We start from the raw sequence: 22,857 nt of genomic DNA, 5'->3' as shown, positions 1-22,857 counted from the left end.
AGCCCTGTGGGAAAAAAACTAGTCTATTTCATGCCTTCCAGGGCACCAAACAGTCAGAAGGCCTCTCTCATTTAGGCCTGTGAGTCCCATTCAAGGGAAACGGGATGGTGGAGCAACGGAGAGGCCACACGGAGGGGACCCTCCCTCTAGCAATCATTCTGTGTCTGGTCCCTCCTCAGAGTTGGAAGGAAGCCCCACCTTGGTCCCCCCAGGAAGTTGAGGCTGATCTGAGGTTCTACCAAAAAGGAAGATACGGAAGAGGAGGAGCTGGCTGGGAATACTGACCCTCAAACCTGCAGACCAGCAAGGCAGGTCCAGTAATGTCCTTTCCTCTAGAGAGCAGGCCTCAATTTATGGACTGGTATTCAGAGTCCCGCTTGCGGCCCAGCAGCAGAAACAGGCCTCCTGCCAGCAGCATGAGTGCTGGAGCACCTAGGGCCACTGCCATGATGCCTAGGACTAGTGGGGACAAGGCATCCACTGGAGGGGTGCCCACACCCAGGAGCACGGACCTAGAGCAAGCAGAGTGAGAAAGAGAGGGAGTCAGGCTTAGGAGGGAAGGCCGAGAGGCCCAGCCTTCCTCCACTGCAACCTCCCAAACCCACGGCCCAGGCCTTGACTCTCACCAGCTGAGGTAGTGTTGGTCCCAGTAGCCAGGGCCTGTGGAAGCCCCAAATGTCAGATTGAAGGCACAGGAGTGGTCCTGGGTCTTAAAGAAGGCTCGGACAATGGGTGACTGGGGGAGAAGGTATGCCAAGGTGGGGCGAAGCGGGGAAGATTGGCAGGGCATGGCTGAGTCCCGGCTGCCCCGCTTCTGGGAGAAAGCTACTGGTCGCCACTGCATGAAGCCTGATGGGAGGGAGCCCCATAGCAGCTGGTCCAGCTGAGGAGAAACGCAAACACACAGGTTGAGGAAGACAAAAGATGCTTGGCCCTTCTGTTCCCCTGCCCTTTCACAGCCTCCCTCTGTCATGAGCGGTCCTGAATCCTAGGCCTGGTTCTAGAACTCGCAGCTGGGTGGCACGGAGTCCTTTCCCAGTCTCAACACTCAGCAAGCCTGCACCAGCTCCCCACTCTGGGACCCCAGGCCCTTGCACATCCCACCAGTCAGAGCAAGAGTCACACTGTACCGCCTTTCCTCTGGGCTAAATGCATTAGCATAGCATTCAGCACTTAAAGGAACTGAATGAAGTATTGCTAAATAGTAAATTGTTGAATGATTCTGAGGTCCTGATAGAGTCCCCCTTCACACGCCCACCTGTCTGCTTTTCTGCTGGAAGCCTCACCTGGAACACAGCAGGGGCATACTCGTCATCGATGGAGTGCTGCTCCTGCATTGAGGGGCAGCCAGGACCCTGGCCCAAGGTGGCTACCTCCAGCCCAAACAGGGAGCGGTTTCCCCGGGGAGAGGCCCCAACCAGGGCCACCTCTAGCTGGCAGGTGTCCGCCGAGTGCAGGAGGCGAGGGGGTTGGGCCGGTCGGCCAGATGTGGAGAAGGCCTGGACCTAAGATGGAAGAGGCATGGGAGAGGTGGGAAGCAGGTGGATGCATATGTTTGAAGGCGACCCCTATCATTAACTCCCACCCTCATAAACCATCCTTTCGAGTTCAAATTCCCTATATCCTTACCCTGAAGGCCAGGCTGCCATTGGTAAAAGCCCCAGTGGGGTCGCGAATGGGATGGCCTCGAAATGTGGCGCTGAGGGTGGCAGGATCCAGTGAGTCAGTGATGTTGTTCCAGGAGAAATTGGCCAAGGAGTACGGGGGATATGATTTTCCCAGAGGCCTTGAGGCCGCATCAGACATGTTGGTGCTGTCAAACTCAAACAGCTGTGGGGGGAGAGGGGAAGGGGTGGGGAGGGACAAGGTTTGCCCGAGTCCACCTTTCTCCTGAATCACGACCCCGCACTCACTGGCCCCACCCCAGGCTCTCACACACGACTCTACTTCACCTACTCCCAGTCTTCAATTTCTCCCTCTAGAATGAGCACTCTCCTCTGCACTCTTCCCCTCGGATCTCCCCCAACCTCCTCACCCTGGTAAAGACAAGGGCAGAAGAAAATTGGATGCTCTCCTCAGGGAGCACCATCAGGCCCCCGTCAGGATCAGAGGAGAGCAGGAGGCTCCAGTTGACACTCAGGGTGCTGTTGGGGGTGTTGGTGGCCACCAACAGCACTGCTGGGGGACCCAGGCTGCTCCACACATAGTGCAGCGTGGAATTGGTGCCCACTGCCCGAATGTGAAGCAGGTTCTGGGAAAAGTCCAGCCCGTTAGAGATGACCTTCAGAGACACCTGGAACAAGGAGTAGAAGCTGGTCAGGGGAATAGGGTCAGGGAGAGACACAGGACAAAGATGTCTGGGGATGAGAGGGGGCTTGCAAAATGATGGGGAAAGAGTGCAAGAGGAATGTTTGTGGGAGCTAAGAGAACCTCACTGTCAAGGGCAGGCATGGGTTGGAGGAGAGGCAGGGAGAGCCCAAACTGCCCTAACCCTGGTGGAGAGATCAGGGCACATGGCTGAGAGGAAGGAAAAAATCCAACACTTGCTTGGACCTGGCTGACTCAGGGCTAAGTCAGGGTCCAGATTCTACCACATCCGTCCTACTCCATAATCCTGTACCGTGACCCACGGCTGCCCCGACTCGTCAATGCAAGCACCTTTCATCCCCACCCTTCCGTTGTCCTAGATTCCAACCACCCTTCAAGGCAGCATATGCTGAAACACCTATTGCTGTAGCCCCTCACCTGGCGGGTCTCCTCCCCTAGCAGGCCAAGTGGAGCTGCCATCAGTAGACTCAGGAGCACGGGGCTGAGGGCACAGAACCCCCGACCCCGGCTAGGCTTTTCATAGCCGCTCATGTGGTCCCAACTTCAGAGGGCGGAAGAGACGCTGGAGTCACGTGACTCACAGATTCAGCTGATCTCTTAAAAGGGCGGGGCCATCACAACAGTTCTTAAAGAGTCCGCCTCCCTTCCGTATTTGAATTAAGAATGGAATCAGAAAGGTTAGCAGTTTGTCATCCCCAACTGAGCTAGCAAGCGAGCTATCTCAGACTAGATTTGCAGACACACTCCTAACCTCTCCTACCCAACTGGTTCCACTAAAGTTACCTACAAGGGGGCATGATATCTGGATTCAAACATCCAAATGGAATCTATAGAACGACTGTGGCAGGGAAGGCGCAGAGAATTTGAAAGAATTCGGTGAGGGAATAGCACACCTCAGAGGGTTCTTTCTGTCAATTATTAGTAATTATTGAGCCCCTGGCTATGCAAGTTCTTGTCTTGGAAGAGAGCTCACAATTTTACTGTGGAGAAAAGAAACCTCAGAAAACAAGACATGAAAGTGATACATAATTGTCATAGAACTGAATATATAACTCAGTGCATGCCTGGCTGAATGAATGCACTTCTGGTTTTTGTTCCTTAATCCTAGTCATTTTAGCTAAAAAAAAAAAAAATGCATATGGTACACTATTTATAAAGTACCAGAAGATATCAGCAACCTGGGTCCTTCCTTGAGACAACCGTTATTACCAGTTTCTTATGTGTCCTTCCTAAAATATTCTATGCGTGCTCATGTTTATGTATTCTTTTTTTGGCCACACCACATGGCATGTGGGATCTCAGTTCCCCAACTAGGGATTGAATCCATGCCCTGCAGTGGAAGCAGTCTTAACCACTGGACTGCATATATACATACATACTTAATACTACTACATACATATATGTGTGTAATAGGATACCATGGAATCCACTGTCTAGAAATTTTTTTCACATATATTGAGGACTATTCTGTATCTCTCCAGTCTTTCATTGCAGGGGGGATATTCCACGGATATACTTAGAACCTTGATAGTATCCAACATTTTGCTACAGGCAAAAAACACTGAAAAGAATATCCCTGTATGATCAGCATTTCATATATTTGTAACCAAATCTTTAAGATTAATACTCAGCAGAATTGCCTCAAGTTGCCTTCTATGAAGTTCAATTGATAACACCATGTTTGAGGGCCCATTTCCCCCCCACTCTGACGAGTGCTTACCAAACAATTTGTATTTCCCGATGAATAAAATCAAACACTTCTCCACGTTTTATTAGTCATTTATTTTTGCTTCCCTGGAGCTATTTATACCTTTTGCCTATTTTTCTGAGTCCCTATCACTCATTCATTTATTGCCACACAGCACAAGATCTTAAGTTCCCTGACCCATGGTGGAACCTGTACCTTTGGCAGTGAAAGCATGGAGTCCCAAGGAGTGCCAGGGAATTCCCCCGATATGTAAGCATATAGTTTAAAATGTACTTGTGGCTGTGCTGGGCCTTTGTTGCTGTGTGTGGGCTTCAGGAGTTGTGGTGCTCAGGCTTGGTTGCCCCAAGACATGTGGAATGTTCCCAGACCAGGGAACTCATGTCTCCTGCACTGGCAGGCAAATTATTAACCACTGGACCATCAGGGAAATCCTGATGAACGTATTTTTAAATCTCATGTTTTTTTTCTAGTGCTCTTATATTTAAATCTTTCAGTTGCCAGAAACTAATTTTGCTGCAAGAAACAAAGAAAGGATCCAATTTCATTTTTTCCCCTCTGATGGCTAGTCTAGGATAAACTCAAGTTTCCTGAAAATTTTCATTTTTTTTCTGACCATGCTACCCAAAGCAATCTATTTAGATTTAATGTGATCCTTATCAAATTACCCATGACATTTCTCACAGGAACTAGAACAAACTCTAAAAATTTATATGGAACCATAAAAGACCCAGACCTGCCAAAGCAATCCTTAGGGAAAAGAACAAAGCAGGAGGCATAACCCTCCCAGACATCAGACAACACTACGAAGCTACAGTAATCAAAACAGCTTGATGCCGGCACAAAGACAGACATATGAATCAATGGAACAAAACAGAGTCCAGAAGTAAACACATAACACCTATGGACAACTCATCTTTGACAAAGAAACAAGAATATAGAATGAAGGAAAGTATCTTCAGCAAGCTGTGTTGGAAAAGCTGGACAGTCTCACGTAAATCAAAGAAGGTAGAACACACCTCACAACATACACAAAGTGAAAGTCACTCAGTCGTGTCTGACTCTTTGAGAGCCCATGGACAATACAATCCACGGAATTCTCCAGGCCAGAATACTGGAGTAGCCTTTCCCTTCTCTAGGGGATCTTCCAACCCAGGGACTGAACCCAGGTCTCCCACATGGCAGGCAGATTCTTTACCAGCTGAGCCACAAAAAGAACTCAAATGGCTTACAGACAAACATATGTATGTGAAAATCACTTAGTCCTGTCTGACTTTCTGTGACCCCAAGGACTGTACTAGGGCTTCTCCGTCCATGGAATTTTCCAGGCAAAAATACTGCAGTGGGTTGCCATTTCCTTCTCCAGGGGATCTCCCCAACCCAGCGATTGAACCCAGGTCTCCTGCATTGCAGGCAGACTCTTTACCATCTGAGTCACTAGGGAGGTGACAATTTTAAGACATCATAAATCTCCTAAAAGAGAACACATGCAAAACATTCTGACACAAATCATACGGATGGTTTCTTAGGGTAGTCTCCCAAGACAACAGAAATAAAAGCAAAAATAAACAAATGGGACCTAATCAAACTTACAAGCTTCTATACAGCAAAGAAAACCAGAAACAAAACTAAAAGACAACCTATGTACTGGAAGATATTTGCAAATGATGTGACTGACAAAGGATTAATTTCCGAAATATACAAACAGGTAATACAATTCCACTGCAAGAAAAAAACAACCCAACTGAAACATGGGCAGAATACCTAAACAGACGTGTCTCCAAAGAAAACATACAAATGGCCAATAGGCAGATGAAAAGATGCTCATCACACTGTTAAAGAAATGCAAATCAAAACTAGATTAAATCAACTATACTCCAATAAAAATTATAGACTATGAGCTTATATATATACACACACACACCAGTCACCATGGCCATGTCACACCAAAAATGTCTACAAAGGGACTTCCCTGGTGTGGTCCAGTGGTTAAGAATCTGTGCTTCCACTGCAGAGGGTGTGGACATGATCCCTGGCCAGAGAGGCTAGGACCTGCATGCTGTGTTGCACATCCAAAAAAGAAAAAGAAAAAATCCCAAAATGACACAAACGAACATACTCGTGAAACAGAAACAGACTCACAGACATACAGAACAGACTTAGGGTTGTTAGGGATGGACAGCAGGATCGGCTGTTTGGGACTAGTAATATGCACACTATTACACGTAGAATGCATGGACAAAGTCCTGCTGTACAGCACAGGGAGCTACATTCTCTATCCTGTGATAAACCAGAACAGAAAAGAACATGAAAAAGAATATGTCAATATAAGTCACTCTGCTGTACAATAGAAATTAACACTGTACATCACCTATACTTCAGTAAGATTTAAAAACCTTTCCTTGAGAAAAAAATAGTTGCACCTCTCAAGGGTCACCTCTAGGCTTGGCATGTGAGGATACACGCAAGTGTCTTGGCTGAGTACATAGTGTTTAACAGGATTCAAGGCTCTCCCCACCCCCAAAACACTGCTTTATGAGGGGGCAGGTGCAGAATAGAATTTAGTTGAATCCAGGAATTTGCCAGAGAATCATGACAGAGTCAAGGTGGCAGCAAAAACTGTGTTCATGGAATCACTTTAGAGCCTATGCAGGCAACAATTGTTTGGGTAATGACTTAAAGGCTTGGAAAATCACAAAGTGGCTCTGAAAGCTCTGATGAAGGATAGAGATTGATCTAACATTCCAGGAGGAATTTCCATAGGTTAGACTACTATGTACAATTATCCGTGTATTTAACCACTAGAGGTAAAACCAGAATGGACCTAGAAAACTGTAAAGAACAAATGGGAGGCAATTCCTCCCACCATCTCTTCAAGATCTTTGAGAATTAACTCATTATCTTTGTCTGAAAACTCTTGAGGGAATTAATACTTCATGTAGAGGCAGGGATTTCAGCAAAAGGTAGGTAGGCTTGTTTCAGAGCCTCTCATAGAAAAGGAAAAGCTGAAAACTTTAGACCGGGTTAAACAGCAAGTTAAATACCAGGTGTGATGAGAGCAGATCTCCAAAGACCCTTTTCAGGCACACCTCTGTTCAGTCATCATTGCTAGTTGTAAATGCAACTTTAGAGCCAGACCATCTACACAGGAATTCTAGGCCTGCTACTTATCATTTTTGTGACCCTTGGACAAACTACTTTATGGTTTGGATTCCTAATAAAACAGGGTTATTACCCATCTTTCAGGGTCCTTTTAAGGACTGGCCAATATATGCAAAGTGACCAAAACACAGCCATTATACAATAAGCACTATGTGCTAGCCATTATCATGCCACCTGATATTAAACTTAGTAATACTAACTCTTGTGGTCACGGAGGAGATACAATCTGGTTGCATGAGTCATGAGGACAAAGGGAACAGGGAACAGCGCAGAGGAAGGTCTCTGAAGAAATCAAAGGCTAGCCCCACCTAGCCTCCAGAGTCTCAGGGTCACAAGACGTTTTTTTTGTCTCGATAAAAATGAAGCACAAAATGGGACATCTTTTGTTAATGTTAGCAGGGAAAGTAGAGATCCTCCTGTGACACAAACACACCAGGAAAATAAGCCAGCAAGCCAGAATAGACTGGAATCAGGAAGAACCCTGGGAGACAGCTAAGAAAGAATTCTAGGTATGACAGGAAAGATTCTGCAAAGCTACAGGATACAGTACAAAAAACACATGCTCTATGTTCTTGAGGATGAACGCCAGAGCCCTGGCACATATTGGGTGTCGCTCTACATACAACCACACACAAGGAATATCATAGTTGGGACAGGTTCTTCCTGTTCTTTGGGTGGTGAATGCAAAGTTGTGCTTCTTTAAGCTTTACAGTATCAAGCTTTGAATTTCAAGAGCAATCCCAACTAGCATCTACTGAGAAGAGTGAAGAATACCCTCTCAAGAAGACAAAGTTACCTAATGACCTCAATCCCCATCCTTCTTTCTCCCCAGTAAGGTTTTTTGCCTTCTCCCTCCTTGCCAGGAGGCAGAGATATGACCCAAGGTTGAAAAACACATAACAACCATCTCAAATGACTTAGATTTAATCATCGGAAGCAAACTAAATGGAAAGCTTACAATAGAGAAGAATTACATGTCAGTGCCTTTTGCAAACTGAGCTGGGACAGAAAGAGACTGGGGCTGCCCCTCAACCTGATCCCTTCCAAACAAAGATATCCACAGTGTCCCTGGCAGTCTGGCCCAGGGAAGGGGGAGACTCTGTTGGCTCTGTGCGTTGAGGTTGCCTTGTCCACTGCTCACTCCTGGCCAGCATCAGGAGCTCCGCCCTGCCGGCTCTGGTCGTCACCCTTCTTTTTGTGGCCTGAGACGATGTCATCAATCCGCAGCAGCAGAACTGCCGTCTAGAAGAAAAACCACAGCCCCAAAGAGGTCAGCAGACAGGAAGGACACTTGTTTTCTTTTAGACATTATCACCCAGCTCCTCCTACATAATTATCATTTTATCTGAAATCTACCCTTCAATAGTCTTGAATGTAAATGGAGTTCTCCCTAAGCAAGAGATGCTACTTGTGCTAGTTAACTTTTTTTTCCCTTTTGGCTGTGCCACACAGCTTGTTGGATCTTAGTTCCCTGAGCAGTGGCTGGACTTGGGCTCTGGGCAGTCAAAGAGCAGAGTTCTAACCACTGGTCTGCCAGGAAATTCCTTACCTTGCTCTTTATTTTTAAGACTTTTTTTTCATGTGGATCATTTTTTAAAAAGTCTTTACTGAATGTTACAATATTATTTCTGTTCTATATTTCAGTTTTCTGGCCCCAAGGCATGTGGGATCTTCTCTCCCAAACTAGACACTAAACCTGCACCCTGAAGTGGAGAGTAAAGTCTTAACCACTGGACCACCAGGAAAGTTCCCACTACCTTGCTTTTCAAGTGAGCTAAAAATAAGCAGGGGGATGGAATTCCCGGGGAGATCTTTTGAAGAATACTCAAACAGCACAGCATATGATTTTGACTGCCTCACCTCTACTGCTGTCTTATACGTTTGCAGCTTTACAGCCAATGGTTCCCAGATGCCCAGTTCTTTCATGTCCACCAAAGTGCCTGTCTCACCATTTACACCCCAAGTCTCACAATTCTCCTGGGTATGCTTGGCCTGTAGTTGGAACAAGCATAAACAGTTAAAGGGGAAAATATTAGGAACTGACAGAGACCATTAGACAAGAACCAAATACACTGATTGATAAGGTAGGAATAAGAGAAAATGCCAATGACAGCAAATAAGGTAAAAATTAAGATAGAGTTTTTAAGGGAAGAAGCTACCAGGAGAACCTGGGGGGACAGACATGAACCACCCTTAGTCCCAACACAGCTTTTCCTACCTAAGAGAACAGCGTGGAAAGGAACTCACCCGAAGGGAGGTAAGCAGACGGATGGTGCTGGCTCCACAGTTCTGGATAAGGGTGCGAGGGATGACCTCCAGGGCTTGAGCAACAGCCCGATATGGCCACTGTTCCACACCAGTCATGGCTTTGGATTTTTCTGTCAAGGCATGAGCCACAGCCATCTCAGAAGCCCCACCCCCTGGCACCAGCTGCGGGTCCAGAAGAACATTGCGGCACACTTGCATGGCATCCTGGAGGTTGCGTTCTACTTCCTTGGGAAAGCAAACAGACAGTATAAAGCCAAAGTTCGATGACTCAGGAACAAACCGGAAGCATCAAAGGACTTCCTGATTGCCAAGTTTGGTAAACCACCAAAGAGGGCAGACTAAGAAAGGTCCTTCAAACCTTTTGGGAAGGGTAGATGCTATAACTGTGGAAAAACACATTAACTACAATTCCTAGAAGGCCACGGGGAGGAGGTGTCACTCTGGGATATTAGGCTTTTGTCCCCTGTGCTTGAAAGACCTATACCCTACTCTGCCCTGTCTACTTGTATACTCTAGGAGGCTGCACAGCATAGTGGAAACTCTGTACTTATTAGCTATGTGCATTCCGTAAGTTATTTAACCTCATTAAAAAAAAAAAGGTAATATTTATTCATTTCAACTTAAATAAGAAAACAATGGTTGCTAGGGGATGGGAAAACGAGTTTAATGGGTATAGCACCTCACTTTTTCAAAATAAAAGTTCTAAAGATCTGTTGTATAAGAATATGAATATACTTAACACTGCTGAACTAATACACTTAAAAATGGTTAAGACAATAAATGTTACATTAAAAAAAATTTTAACCACAATTTAAAATAAAAACATTTGCAGCTTCAGATGACAACTGAATAACTATAAATGGCAAACAGGGAAATTTTAGGCCCTTTGGGAAACTCTCAAGAAATGGAATGACCTACTTCAATTCAGTCACACTTCTAAGGCTGACTCACCGAGAGAATCTCTTTGCTGGCCCCTCGGAGAAGAATTGTGCAGGCCTTGGGGTCTTTGCATTCAGTGATGAATGTAAAGTACTCATCTCCAATTTTCTTGATTTCCAACAGGCCTGCCCCTGTTCCAACATCTTCTTCTCTCAGTTCCTCTGGCCTGCTGACTATCCGGGCCCCACAGGCTCTAATGATTAGATGGGGAGGAGGGGGACAGGGAGAAGACCAGATGATGTCAGATACTTTGACTCACCTTCCTGGTCCCTAGAGTCTGTGGTGGGGGATAAAGGAAGGGCAAAAGTGGATTGCTAGTAACATTTCTACCGAACTTGAGAGGTCTTGGCTGCCTGGTGAAACAGATTTCCAAATACAGAGGTAAAGTTTCCTTAAACTAATATAGTTTTATAAGTGTACATACCTAAGATAATTACTATAATGAGATACTGTTTAATTCAAAGTATATTCAGTAGACCCTAAAATTTGGACAAATGAGTTCTTACGCACGTTACATAGTGGTCATTTCTATGTTGAACTTGTCCTATATTGCCTAGTTAGATCTCAAGGCCAATAACAGGACTACACTAAAAACAAAGCAAAGGTCAAGCAAGAAGGAAGGTAAATATATGTCTGACCCCATTTTAATGAATGTAGGGCTAATTTTTTATGTCATTCTTCCCCCCCGCCTCATGGGCATGCAGAGTCAACTATATATACACATGCATGCCCCGCGCCATTTCAGAGCAAGCGTTTTAAGAATAAAATCGCGTTTTAAGTATAAAATCACATTTGGATCTATGGCATATTATGTGATGTTAGGATAGACTTAACATTAAAAAAAAAAAGAAAAAAAAGATGGACCTAAGCCTAGATATCCATGCTGAAGTAGTGAATGCAATCTAAGGTTGCATTACAGTAACTGAGGATCCAATCAAGTTAATTATTGGTTCTATCATATTCTGAGCTAGTTAAAACAGATGACTCTGAAATGGACCCCTATACCAAGGTGGTGATCACAGATGTCTAAGCATAAGCTGTTCACTTCTGGTTAGGAGCAACAGAATCTCATGCAGCAGATAATTGTTACTCTGGGGGACCTCTGAAGAGGGCAGATGGCTAATCCCAGGTTATTTCCACCTGTAAATGATTTGGCTGATTGTATCCTGTTAAGCTTTATCAGATAATGATGACTACATTATGAAGCTACAAAATAAAAACACATGGGAAGGAGCACAATTTTATTTCTACCTGACCTACTCACCTAGCAATGCGATTATTATCTGTCTTCCGGACTCTGCGGATGGCTGTGATATTTGCTCGCATGAGGTAGTGCTGAGCTAAATCTGTGGAAATAGAGATGTCAAGTTGGAAGCCAGAAATTCCGGGTTCTGAACTGCTTTTATCTTCCATGTACCCTAACCATCACCCGTCAATTATGTTCAGTATATGACAACATGGGATGAAAAAAATTACCCATCCTCTTCTACCACAACAGCAGTCTGGAAAAATGAATGGAGTCCTACCGGAGATGCCCTTCTCTGTGATGACCACATCTGGCTTCAGCTGGATAATGTCCTCACAGAGCTGCTGAATGTACTCTTCTTCCATTTGGAGGATTCGAGTGAAGTCTTCCTCTCGTGTGATTTCAATGTCAGTCTATGTGGTGAAGAAAAGTCACCATGAATTAAAAATTCTGAACTGGTGAAGCTCTTTAGCTACTACTACACTCCCTCTGGTATAGAAGGAAATGGCAACATACTCCAGTCTTGCCTGGAGAATCCCACGAACAGAAGAGCCTAATGGGCTACAGTCCACGGGACTGCAAAGAGTTGGACAAGACCGAGCAAGTCACACACACACACACGAACACACACACACACACGAACACACACAATCCCACCCGACCCCTCTGTTTAGCCCTCTCATGTATCCCAGAAAGCAAGAGCTGGAATAAACCATGATCCAACACCTTTGTACACCAGTTTAGCTCCAAGAATCATCTACATCTAGCTTAACCCCATTTATTTATTTACTGGAAGGAAAGTCACATGCAATTAGTGGAGAGTTTGGCTAAGGTCTATAGCCACTTAGTTCAATGTTTCCTCTGACTTGTCAGCATGCAGGGTAACTCAGGGTCTTAATTCTCCCAACTTATAATGATTCTTGTTCCCAATCACCGTTTGATAAGCTTCAATTACTTTTATTCAAGTGTGATGGAGCCTTGAGTTTCCTGTCCTTTGGAAATTTTTTAGCACTTCAAAGCTCAATTAACTCCTACTCCATGTTCTACTAATGCATTAGAAAAGGTTGCATGATACTCTGAAGCCAAACAGAGCTGGGTTCAAATTCTGATTTGGCCAATACAAGGTATGTTCCTGAAGCAATTAACCTAACTTTTCTGAGCTACAGATCCCTCATCTGTAAAATGAAAGTCAGTATCATTTGCTCTTAAGGGTTGTTGTAAAGGTCACACAGTAGGCATGTACCAAGCACTTCTTACCTCCTTGGTATAGAAACAGAGTCTTACATCAACTTGACTGAACAGGGCCGATGCCCTTACCTGGCTCTCTCCTTTCTTGTACTCCAGAGAAGAATCCAGCAACACAATGCGAGGGTTCTTGATGTAGCGTCGCATTCGTGGATGGGTCACATCCTTGTTAATCATGACTCCACGTAAAACACACGAGTCTTCAATGATGCCCCCAGGTATCTGAGCAAAAGAATTACTTTAATCCACAACCAGGAGACACTTCTCAACTTCCTTTTCAGACATTCATCTTTCCCAAATAACCACCATTTCAGATTTCTAAATTTTCCACAAACCTCAAAAACAACTACAGCTTCAATCACCTTTCTTTCTCTCTAGGAAGCACATCAATCTTAGACCATGACACACAATTTGAAGGTTGGCTGAAACAGAAGTTCAGTGATTCACAAAGATTTAAAGGGGCATATATCTCTACCTCCTGAAAGAGAGTTCCACGAATTTTAGGTATAGGGCTCCCTCTACTGGTCACAAGTTATTAATGCTTCTTTTAAATATTAGATGGAGAAAGCTTTATTAGTGCTATGGTGTAGAGCCCTTATTTCCTGACCTAGTGTCTGATATGCACACAAATACAGACAAAAAAAAAAAAAAAAGGCTTTCCCTTGCGCCTGTAAACCGTGGGTAGAGAGAGCAGTGAAGCTAACAGAATTATTTCAGATACCTCTTTAGTACCTTCTTTTTCAAGATTTTTGTTTTCCAGGTAGTAAATACTCTTCTTCCTGGTTCTAATAACAAAGGTATCTTCCTCTGATTTAAACTTACTTCCTCCGCAAGCAAAGTACACACTTGAAGAGTTTACCTTTTCTACCCTTGCATATTTCTTGATGTCAATCTCTTTCCGGCCGTTCTCCTCAAACTGTACAGTTTTGACAGCATCCAGGGCAATGTTGCAAGCCAAAGAAGACCACCGACTGATTACTTTGGTAGTAATGGAGCTGTTGATGATGTTCAGCATCGTATCTCGGTTACTGGTGTCGACAGGGATACTGGAGAAAAGAAAAACGGGTAATATGGTCAGGTGGATCTTGGATATTTAAGAAATCCCTCATCTACATCTTGATGGCTATAACAGTGGGCCAACAGGCAGAAGAAGGGGAAATTTGTTTCTTCATAGGAAACTAAAGTGTTATCAAGAAGTAACCTTGTCCATCTTCTGCTTTTCAGAAAGCTTACAATTAACCCATCCCTGGAAGGTGTCTCAAATCCCTGAATAATCTGCTCCCTCCTCTGACAACCCTCCACATTTACTTAAGAGTTTACAGTACAATATTCTCTTTCCTGTCTACTCCAACCATATACACTCTATATAACTTTAACAACTTGAGTCAAGACACATTTCATCTTTGAAACTTCATCCCTTAACTAAAAAATCCTGAAAGTTGTAGAAGACCTTGGATACTATCTTGTCCGAATTTTCACATACTGCTGAAATCCCTGTTATTAACAGTGTAAGACACACAATAAGCAATCATTAAATAGTTGTTGAATCATGTATTTTAGAGAAAAAAGCAATAGCTTCAAAAGTTATTGCTTGATAAAAAGAAGAATGTTAATGACTCAGCTCCCAATATTCAATAAATTCTTTGTATCTCTACGTTCTTACAAAGCTTACTTCATAAAATTACCTGCAATCAAACACCTCATTCTCTAGGAGTGCTAGTTATCAAGCACTTTGTTTCTTAATAGCAGGCGGTACAATACAAAGCTTCCACACTGCGGGGTACTTGTGCATCCAACAACCCAAGAATATGAGTAGATTATAGGTTTTATTTTTTAAACAACTGTTTTAATAAAAAAGTTCTGCATTTTGTATCATCTTCTCATTTAACTGACATTCCCTTAAGTAGAAGTCACACATTTTTATATTCTTTTTATTATACCTTATAGCACTCAGCAAACACAGACCAACGGCAAGTTCTGTGATAACTAGACTGGATTCAAACAGCATTTTCAGTACCATCCTTTTCGTTTTAATGAATATAGCTGACTATTATCCTATACAATGCTGTGTATTACAGACAGTACTGACTGGATTAGTTATAATCATACATGATGGTAGGATATTTTAATATTAAGTCCTCAATAATCACAGTTATCTAACTCCTTGTTTCTCCTACTACAATCTATAACTTTGGAGTGAAACTCTAGTTCACTTACTATACATTCCCCAAGGCATAACATGGAAACTAGCAGGCTGCATGTAACCAAATCATGTTTTGAAGAACTGAACCTAGCTCCTTTTATTTGTCTGTTCTGGATCCTTGGCCGTTTTCTAAAAACTTTTATTCCCCTTATCCTTCCCTTCATTTTGCTCCCCTCTTTCTCCTTGCAAAATAATACGAACTACTGGTGATGTGCCCGGCCTTCCTTTACCACCTAAGAACAGATCGGTCTTCAGGCCTTCCTTGGTCGACACCACCCGCTTCTGGTCCCCACCTCCAATACCTTATTTTCTTAAGGGTGCTGATCATATCGTCCAATGCCTTGCGGTAAGCACTGATCACCACTGTTGGGTGCATCTGCTGCTCTAGGAAGTGCTCAGCCACAGACAGCATCTCCCCAGCTGAAAAAAGATATATATACCATAACATCTTAAAAAGTATCTGGATTTCAAAACAACTTCATTAAAGCTTCTAAAATACCTGCTCTTTTTTTCTAAAGCAGGTCTGCCCCAAAGGTATGCCAACACTATTTCAAATTTTGTACTCTGTACAAGCCAACTCTGAAATAAAGTACTAATCAGATACATTTTAAATGACTAAAGATTGATCCTAGGGTTTACTTAATTCTGTGATCTAACTACTTATGTTATCAGTTTCTTAAACAGTAAATATTTTTCCAAAGACTCTAAAAAGAAAGAAAAATACATAAAGGAAAATCTATTTGCTTATTATTATTTCAATACCTAAGATGTAGTCAAACTGCAGGTACTGAACCCCCCCACCAAAACTCTACACCCAGAGAATACCCATTAAAATCTTACCCTTTGGAAGAGGAATTATTGGTAAAATGCCTCTTTTAAAAACTGTCCTTACTTTTTAATTCTAATTAAAACACACACAAACACAGAGAATACAAATACACACTGACATACAAAAGTTTGCTTCTAAAACACCATTAATTTTGGTCAAAAAAGGGCCTTTTACAAAATGCTTATATTATCAGGTCCACTGACACTAATTCTTTTTTTTTTGACAGTAATTCTTAAAATGTACACAAATGTGTCAAAGTTCACCTATCTACTCTCTGACACGAGCTCAAATGTTTGATTTTGATACTTTAGAATTCATAAGTGACTATTAAGTATATTAAAAGATAATCAAATATTTTAAAAGATGCTCTAATAACTTAGAAAAGACTATGCCCTGTTAAACAGCAGCCAGAATAGTATCATAGAAGTTATCTTCAGAAATGGCAATATTTTGGTGTTTTTTAAATAGCTATGTCTAAAATACCTAGACCTATGGATAGTTAACCTATTTAGTATCTTCAGAAGATTCAACTAAGATTGCTGTTGTTGGTATTCAACTTTTTCAACACCATGGACTATGGTCCATCAGGTTTCACTGTCAATGGGATTTCCCACGCAAGAATACTAGAGTGGGTTGCCACATCCTTCTCCAGGGGATCTTCCTAACCCAGGGATCCCAGCCTCCTGCGCTGGCAGGTGGATTCTCTATTCAGATCAGATCAGATCAGATCAGTCGCTCAGTCGTGTCCGACTCTTTGCGACCCCATGAATCGTAGCACGCCAGGCCTCCCTGTCCATCACCAACTCCCGGAGTTTACTGAGACTCACATCCATCAAGTCAGTGATGCTATCCAGCCATCTCATCCTCTGTCATCCCCTTCTCCTCTTGCCCCCAATCCCTCCCAGCATTAGAGTCTTTTCCAATGAGTCAACTCTTCGCATGAGGTGGCCAAGGATTCTCTATTACTGAGCCAGTAAGATTACCATCAGAAAATTCTCATGTTGCTACAGATATTTTCAAAATGAATGCTATTATAAAAATTTCACAATCAACTTAAAATTTATGAAACTAAGGCAACACGCTAAGTTTTCAAATGGATGTTTTATGATCCCACAGAATGCAGAAAGATTAGGCCATTAAAACATGTATAGCTAAGACTCAGTCTTAAGATTCTATATTTCTCTATTTTACTACTCACTAAAATCTGTAATCTCAAAATCAGTATTTACTGCACTTAAATGGTCATTCACAGACACGCAGAGATGAAAAATTTAAAGCACCCAATGCATACAATTCCCAGGCAAGACTGAATGCTCTGCCTTGTTTCAGCTCTCATCTTGTAAAAAAGTGTCCTTTATGTGGTATATTTAGTGGCAAGTTTTCCTCAAATTTGTGCATTTTCTTGGTGATTTCACTGTTGAAAGCCCTTAAGTACTATCTAGTTTTCCCACGTGCAAGAAGGCTCTGATGTGCCTTGTAAAGACAATGAACTTACTAGATAAGCTTAGTTCAGGTGTGAGTTACAGTGATATTGGGCATGAGTTCAATGTTAATGAGTCAACAATGTACATTAAATACAGTATCTTTAAAACAAACCATGTTTACTTAAAAACAACATCCAGAGCTTTCCTAATGGCTCAGCGGGTAAAGCATCTCCCTGCAATGCAGGAGACCTGGGTTCAATCCCTGGGTGGGGAAGATCCCCTGGAGAAGGAAATGGCAACCCACTCCAGTATTCTTGCCTGGAAAACCCCATGGACGGAGAAGCCTGGTGGGCTACAGTCTACGGAGTCATGAACAGTTGGACACGACTGAGCAACTTCACTTTAAAACAAAACATAAAACACATATTTATGCTTGATAAAATATGTGACCAGAGGCTCAAAGGCATCTAACCCCATATTACCTCCTGGAGTGATGGTTTACTGCTAAGTCGCTTCAGTCGTGTCCGACTCTATGCGACCCATAGACAGCAGCCCACCAGGCTCCCCCGTCCCTGAGATTCTCCAGGCAAGAACACTTGAGTGGATTGCCATTTCCTTCTCCAATGCATGAAAGTGAAGTCGCTCAGTCGTATCCGACTCCTAGCGACCCCATGGACTGCAGCCTACCAGGCTCCTCCGTCCATGGGATTTTCCAGGCAAGAGTACTGGAGTGGGGTGCCATTGCCTTCTCCGGGAGCGATGGTTTAGTACTAATTCAGTGTTTGCGGTGACTTTATAGAAAATAATTTACTGTAATGAGAATAGACTGTAATTTACTCTAACACATTTGAAAAACTTACTCTTTACCATGATGAACATTTTATGCTCAGTTGGGAGAGAATACATAGAAAATTAGCAACAAGTTCTTTAAATAGTTATAATTAATGGATTAGTAAAAATGTTCTTAAAATATGACTCAGGGGACTTCCCTGGTAGTACATTGGTTAAGACTGCACTTCCACTGCAGGGAGTGCTGGTTTGATCCCTGGTCAGGGAACTAAGAGCCCACATACTGAGCAGTGTGGCAAAAACATAAAAAAGACTGACATTATCTCTGGCAAAAATCTAATGTTTCAATCTAATTTTCCTTATCAACCTTCCATTCTCTTCTTACCAAGAATAATTACTGATGTGGTCCCATCTCCAACCTCTTCATCCTGTGTCCGGCTAATTTCAATCATCGACTTGGCTGCTGGATGCTGCACTTGAATCTGAAAAGAAAAGTACAGGGCTACCCTGGTGGTCCAGTGGTTAAAGAATCTGCCCGCCCATGCAGGGGACATGGGTTTGATCCCTGGTCCGTGAAGATCCCACATGCTGCAGGGCAACTAAGCCCGTGTGCCACAACCATTGAGCCCGCCTTCCCTAGGGCTTGTAGTTGGGAACAAGAGAAGCCACGGCAATGAGAAGCCCTCACGCTGCAATGAAGAGTAGCTCCTGCTCACCGCAACTAGAGAAAGCCCAGGTGTAGCAATGAAGACCCAGCCCAGCCATAAATAATTAGAAAAAGAAAAATGCAGAATTCATTGAATCAACACTACTCAAAGACCTCTTAACCCATTCTGCTTGGTCCTAACTCTTAAAGATTCTTGCTTCCACTTACTCCCTTTTATTGTTTGATCACAGATTTAAAGATTAAAACTGGCCTCCAAGATATCTAAGTAAACCACTTTTTCAAGTAGTTTTTGCAGTGGGGCAGAGGGAAGGAGGAGGAATGCATTAGACAACTTAACTATTAAAGTTTCTTGAGAACAGAACAGTATCTTTTAGCTAATTTATTGGGAGCACCGTTGTGGTGGTTGAATTGTGGCCTTTGAAAGAACATGCTGATGCCTCACTCCCTGGAAACTGTGAATTCAACCATATTTGGAAATACGGTCTTTGAAGATGAAATCAAGTTAAGACGAGGTTATAGGACAAATCAGGGTAGGCTCTAAATCCAACCACTGGGATGGTGGAGACACACAAGAGAATGCCATATGACAGAAAGACAGGTTATAAGCCAAAGAATGTGGTCAAGATTCTGAGGCTAGAAGAGGAAGGGTACTTACGTAGAGCCTTCAGAGGGAGTGTGTCACTTCTGACACACTGAGTCTGGACCCCCAGCCTCCAGTTCATGAGAATAAATTTCTGTTGTCTCAAGTCACAGTCTGTGGTAACTTCTAAGTAGCCCAAAGAAACTAACCATTATTTACATTATCTCTTTATGTGTCTTTTGTAAAACGTTAGAAAACAAAATGAAAAGTCCTACCTCTCGAAGAATGGCATTGCCATCATTGGTCATCACGATGCCTCCCATGGGGTCCAAAAGCATCTAGGACCAAAGCAAAGATTATATTTAAGTGTCCCAGAAAACAGAAAGGGAAAACGTGTAGCTGAAGTTTCAGTATGAAATAAGCCTACCTTCATCATAGACTTCGGTCCCAAACATGTTCGGATGATATCTGCGATAGTCTATTGGAAAGAAAATACAAAACACGTTAAGCACAAACCAGAGGATGGTGACTGTGTGTTTTAGGGGAAGGGGCATGGGCAACCCACAGAGCCAGTGTTTTAACAAGGACGCTTCTAAAGTAGGGTTTGCAACTACCTTTCAGTATAGGGTGTCATATGGCTAGATTCTGTTCTTTGTCTTTCCCCCTTTGGGAATGTTTTCTGGATATGCAAAGAAATAACTTTTCACAAGGAAAAAAAAGGGACACAGCTTCAGTTTCCCAGCAGTCCACAGATAACTGAAAGTCCACATATTTGTACTTCCTTCCATGATAGTGGCTTTCACCCCATGCTAAATTATATCCAGGGCTATTTTATTCTTTCATTCAACAGATGTTTACTGAATATACCTATCCAGGATCTACACTGAGTACTAGGAATACAAAAGGGAATTAATATAGTTCTTTTACCCAAGTAATTCAGTCTAGTATGGGAGGCAAACACAAACATGCAATATAATATGCACAATATGAGAAGACCATTAGATACATCTCAGAGAGGGAAGGCTCCTTTCTCCTTACCACCAAAAGGGAAATGTCCTGAAGGAAAGGAAATCAAATTTTCTTCCACCAAATCACAAATACAGAAATACAAATACAGGCAAACTATTATAAACAACTTAAAAAAATATGCTACCTTGGCAGCATTGATGTTTCCAGATTGAACTTTTCTTCCAGATTCACGCTTTGTGTTCTGGCCTAAAACAGATAAAAACAAAAGGCATGGGAGGGAGATTCAAAAGGGAGGGGATATACGTATACCTACGGTTGATTCATGTTGAGTTTCAACAGAAAACAACGAAATTCTGTAAAGCAATTATCCTTCAAAAAAAAAAAAAGGCGACACACCAGTATTGCTCCACTGTATATAAGCTACTCCCCAATCTTTGAAAATAAACACACACCCAGGTTTCATGAATGTATACACTGATTAAAGCTTATTGACTTGTACTCTTTAAATATCAATTATACCTCAACAAACTGTTAAAAAATAAACACATGTACTTATGGCTACTTATTTACTTCAATTCCTGGTATAATAAGAACAATCCACAAAGCTTCACTTCAGAATCTTGGTCATCACTTTCCCTCTAACCAAACATTCATGTTACAGCAAGGATTCATAATCTGAGCTGTATCGGATTCTCAAAGGGCTGGTGTCCCTAAAAAAGCATGAATCTCTCCTTTATATAACAAGGGAAAGAGTCTGGGGATTTACATTCTCACACTAGGATATGGTGAACCATACCCACAGTCCCAGCATAAATTATTGACAGTGACCCCCAGTGTGCTGTGGAATGAGCACACACACTCAAAAGTATTGGGGTTTGCAAGATATGGTCACTTCATGCTTGGATATAATCAGAATGCCTCAGTTACCCACTTACCATCAGAAACAGTGTACTATATACTTTAATAGGGAGCACAATCAGTTACAGCTGCTACTGCCAAGGATTAACACGGACCTCAGAAAGGTTGCACAATGCACCACTAACTCACCCTAGGGCCCTTTCAATGAGAGACAAGCCAATGGCCATAACTGAACCAATGTATTGTTTTTCTCACTCCTCTCTCCAAATTATATTTTCCTTACAATTTGTTGTAAAATTTTCGATCCCGTCCCATCAAATCTAAACACAACTCTCTGGATTTAGATCCCTATTTTAGGCATTGTTAACTAAAATCCTGCATGGATCTTTCTGATGGATTCATCAGGAAAAAATAGTTTTTTATTTCTCAGTTAAGCGAATGCTTGTCTTAAAATAGTTATTTTCCAGGTGTAGAGAAAATAGATAAAATCTCGGAACAGCATTCTTTACACAGAAGATGGTGAGAAAGGCAAAATGGCTAGTCAAGCATGTCAAGTGATCATGCAGGATGAGGTACAGAAGTTACACAGGATAGAAACATACCAGGGGAAGACAAGTGAAATGGGACTCATAAGTAAATAAGAAATCTGGGATGTTCCCGAAGGTAAAAAGAACTAATTAAAAATTTTGGGAAAATTCAGTTCGTAAGTGGGAAAGATTACAACGGACGAGACATTTGAAGGGATAATTACATCTAATATAATATGATCAGTGAGAGAAGCAGGGTTACATCAGGAACAGGGGTTAACAAATGCAAATTCAAGACAACAGTTATCATAAAAAAAAGTGGCCAAGGAAACTTGCTGTTTGCCAGACCCTCTTTTAAACAATTGTATCTACTTATCTCATTTAAGCCTCACAATTCTACGAGGAAATACTGTTAACCCTAATAATAAAGATGGAACTATTTCGATCTTTATTTGGCCGAAACCACACCACTATTAAAGGATGGACCAAGATTATAAAGCTAGGCCAAATTAAAAAATATTTATTCATTCAGCTACACACTGAAAATCGCTCAAGGAAGCGTGCAGGGGCAAGGGTTGGGAGTGAAGAACGGAACGCCGAGTGGGAAGCATCTTTCCGAGGTCACTGCCCGGAAAGACAGAGCCTCGCGTTCGGCGAGGGTAAGGTCAATTGGCGTTTGCGAAGACAGGGGAATGGGTTAAGGAAAGAGGGAAACGGGAGAAGGGGCTTCCAAAATGAACGACTGGAAGGCTCCGCGGCCGAACCAGGGCGCGATTGGGCTGGGGCAAGGCTGTTAAGTGCGAAAGGGGAGGGCGGCGAAGGGAGTCCCTTCCCAACCTTCCCCACAACTCACTAAGCACGAGCACCGGACGATGACCCATCATGGCGGCGCGATGCAGAGCCGGGTACCCAGAGCTGGGGGAACCGGCAGAACCTTCTGGAGAGAGAGAACCAGAGAGAAGCCCAGAAAACGCTGCCTCCTCGGGGCTCACACCTAAACCCGCTACTCTCTGAGTCACCACCAATCACTGCATGCATCTCACTGACCGGCACGAAAACACACCAATTGACATTCTTAGCCCCACCCCCTGCGTAAGAACGCAGGGCAAGTTAGATAG

The 22,857-nt window shown here is 42.9% G+C and overlaps 2 protein-coding genes across 3 annotated transcripts; both read right to left on the bottom strand.

Annotated features, from left to right (window-relative positions):
- Positions 1–5: 5 nt before the first annotated feature.
- On the bottom strand, positions 6–2,908 carry GLMP (glycosylated lysosomal membrane protein). Of its 2 annotated transcripts, XM_061403724.1 has the most exons (6): positions 2,746–2,907; positions 2,036–2,293; positions 1,630–1,830; positions 1,287–1,505; positions 627–883; positions 6–512 (listed from the first exon to the last, which is right to left on the bottom strand). In XM_061403724.1, the coding sequence occupies exons 1-6, from the start codon at positions 2,857–2,859 to the stop codon at positions 347–349; spliced, it is 1,215 nt and encodes a 404-aa protein (XP_061259708.1). In that variant the 5' UTR covers positions 2,860–2,907; the 3' UTR covers positions 6–346. The 2 variants fall into 2 exon arrangements, with proteins under 2 accessions (XP_061259708.1, XP_061259718.1); XM_061403734.1 differs by lacking the exon at positions 2,036–2,293 and having other exon boundaries at positions 2,746–2,908.
- A 5,195-nt stretch (positions 2,909–8,103) lies between these two features.
- On the bottom strand, positions 8,104–22,823 carry CCT3 (chaperonin containing TCP1 subunit 3). The gene is made up of 14 exons (XM_061403576.1): positions 22,593–22,823; positions 20,539–20,600; positions 19,813–19,863; positions 19,661–19,723; positions 18,524–18,620; positions 15,399–15,516; positions 13,753–13,939; positions 12,966–13,115; positions 11,929–12,061; positions 11,667–11,748; positions 10,415–10,595; positions 9,443–9,688; positions 9,056–9,187; positions 8,104–8,437 (listed from the first exon to the last, which is right to left on the bottom strand). The coding sequence occupies exons 1-14, from the start codon at positions 22,621–22,623 to the stop codon at positions 8,333–8,335; spliced, it is 1,638 nt and encodes a 545-aa protein (XP_061259560.1). The 5' UTR covers positions 22,624–22,823; the 3' UTR covers positions 8,104–8,332.
- Positions 22,824–22,857: the final 34 nt, after the last annotated feature.

Source organism: Bos javanicus, chromosome 3, assembly GCF_032452875.1.
Source record: "Bos javanicus breed banteng chromosome 3, ARS-OSU_banteng_1.0, whole genome shotgun sequence".
NCBI classification, from domain to species: domain Eukaryota; kingdom Metazoa; phylum Chordata; class Mammalia; order Artiodactyla; family Bovidae; genus Bos; species Bos javanicus.
The sequence above is the reverse complement of the archived record's forward strand: the minus strand, read 5'-3'. Positions and strand labels throughout refer to the sequence as shown.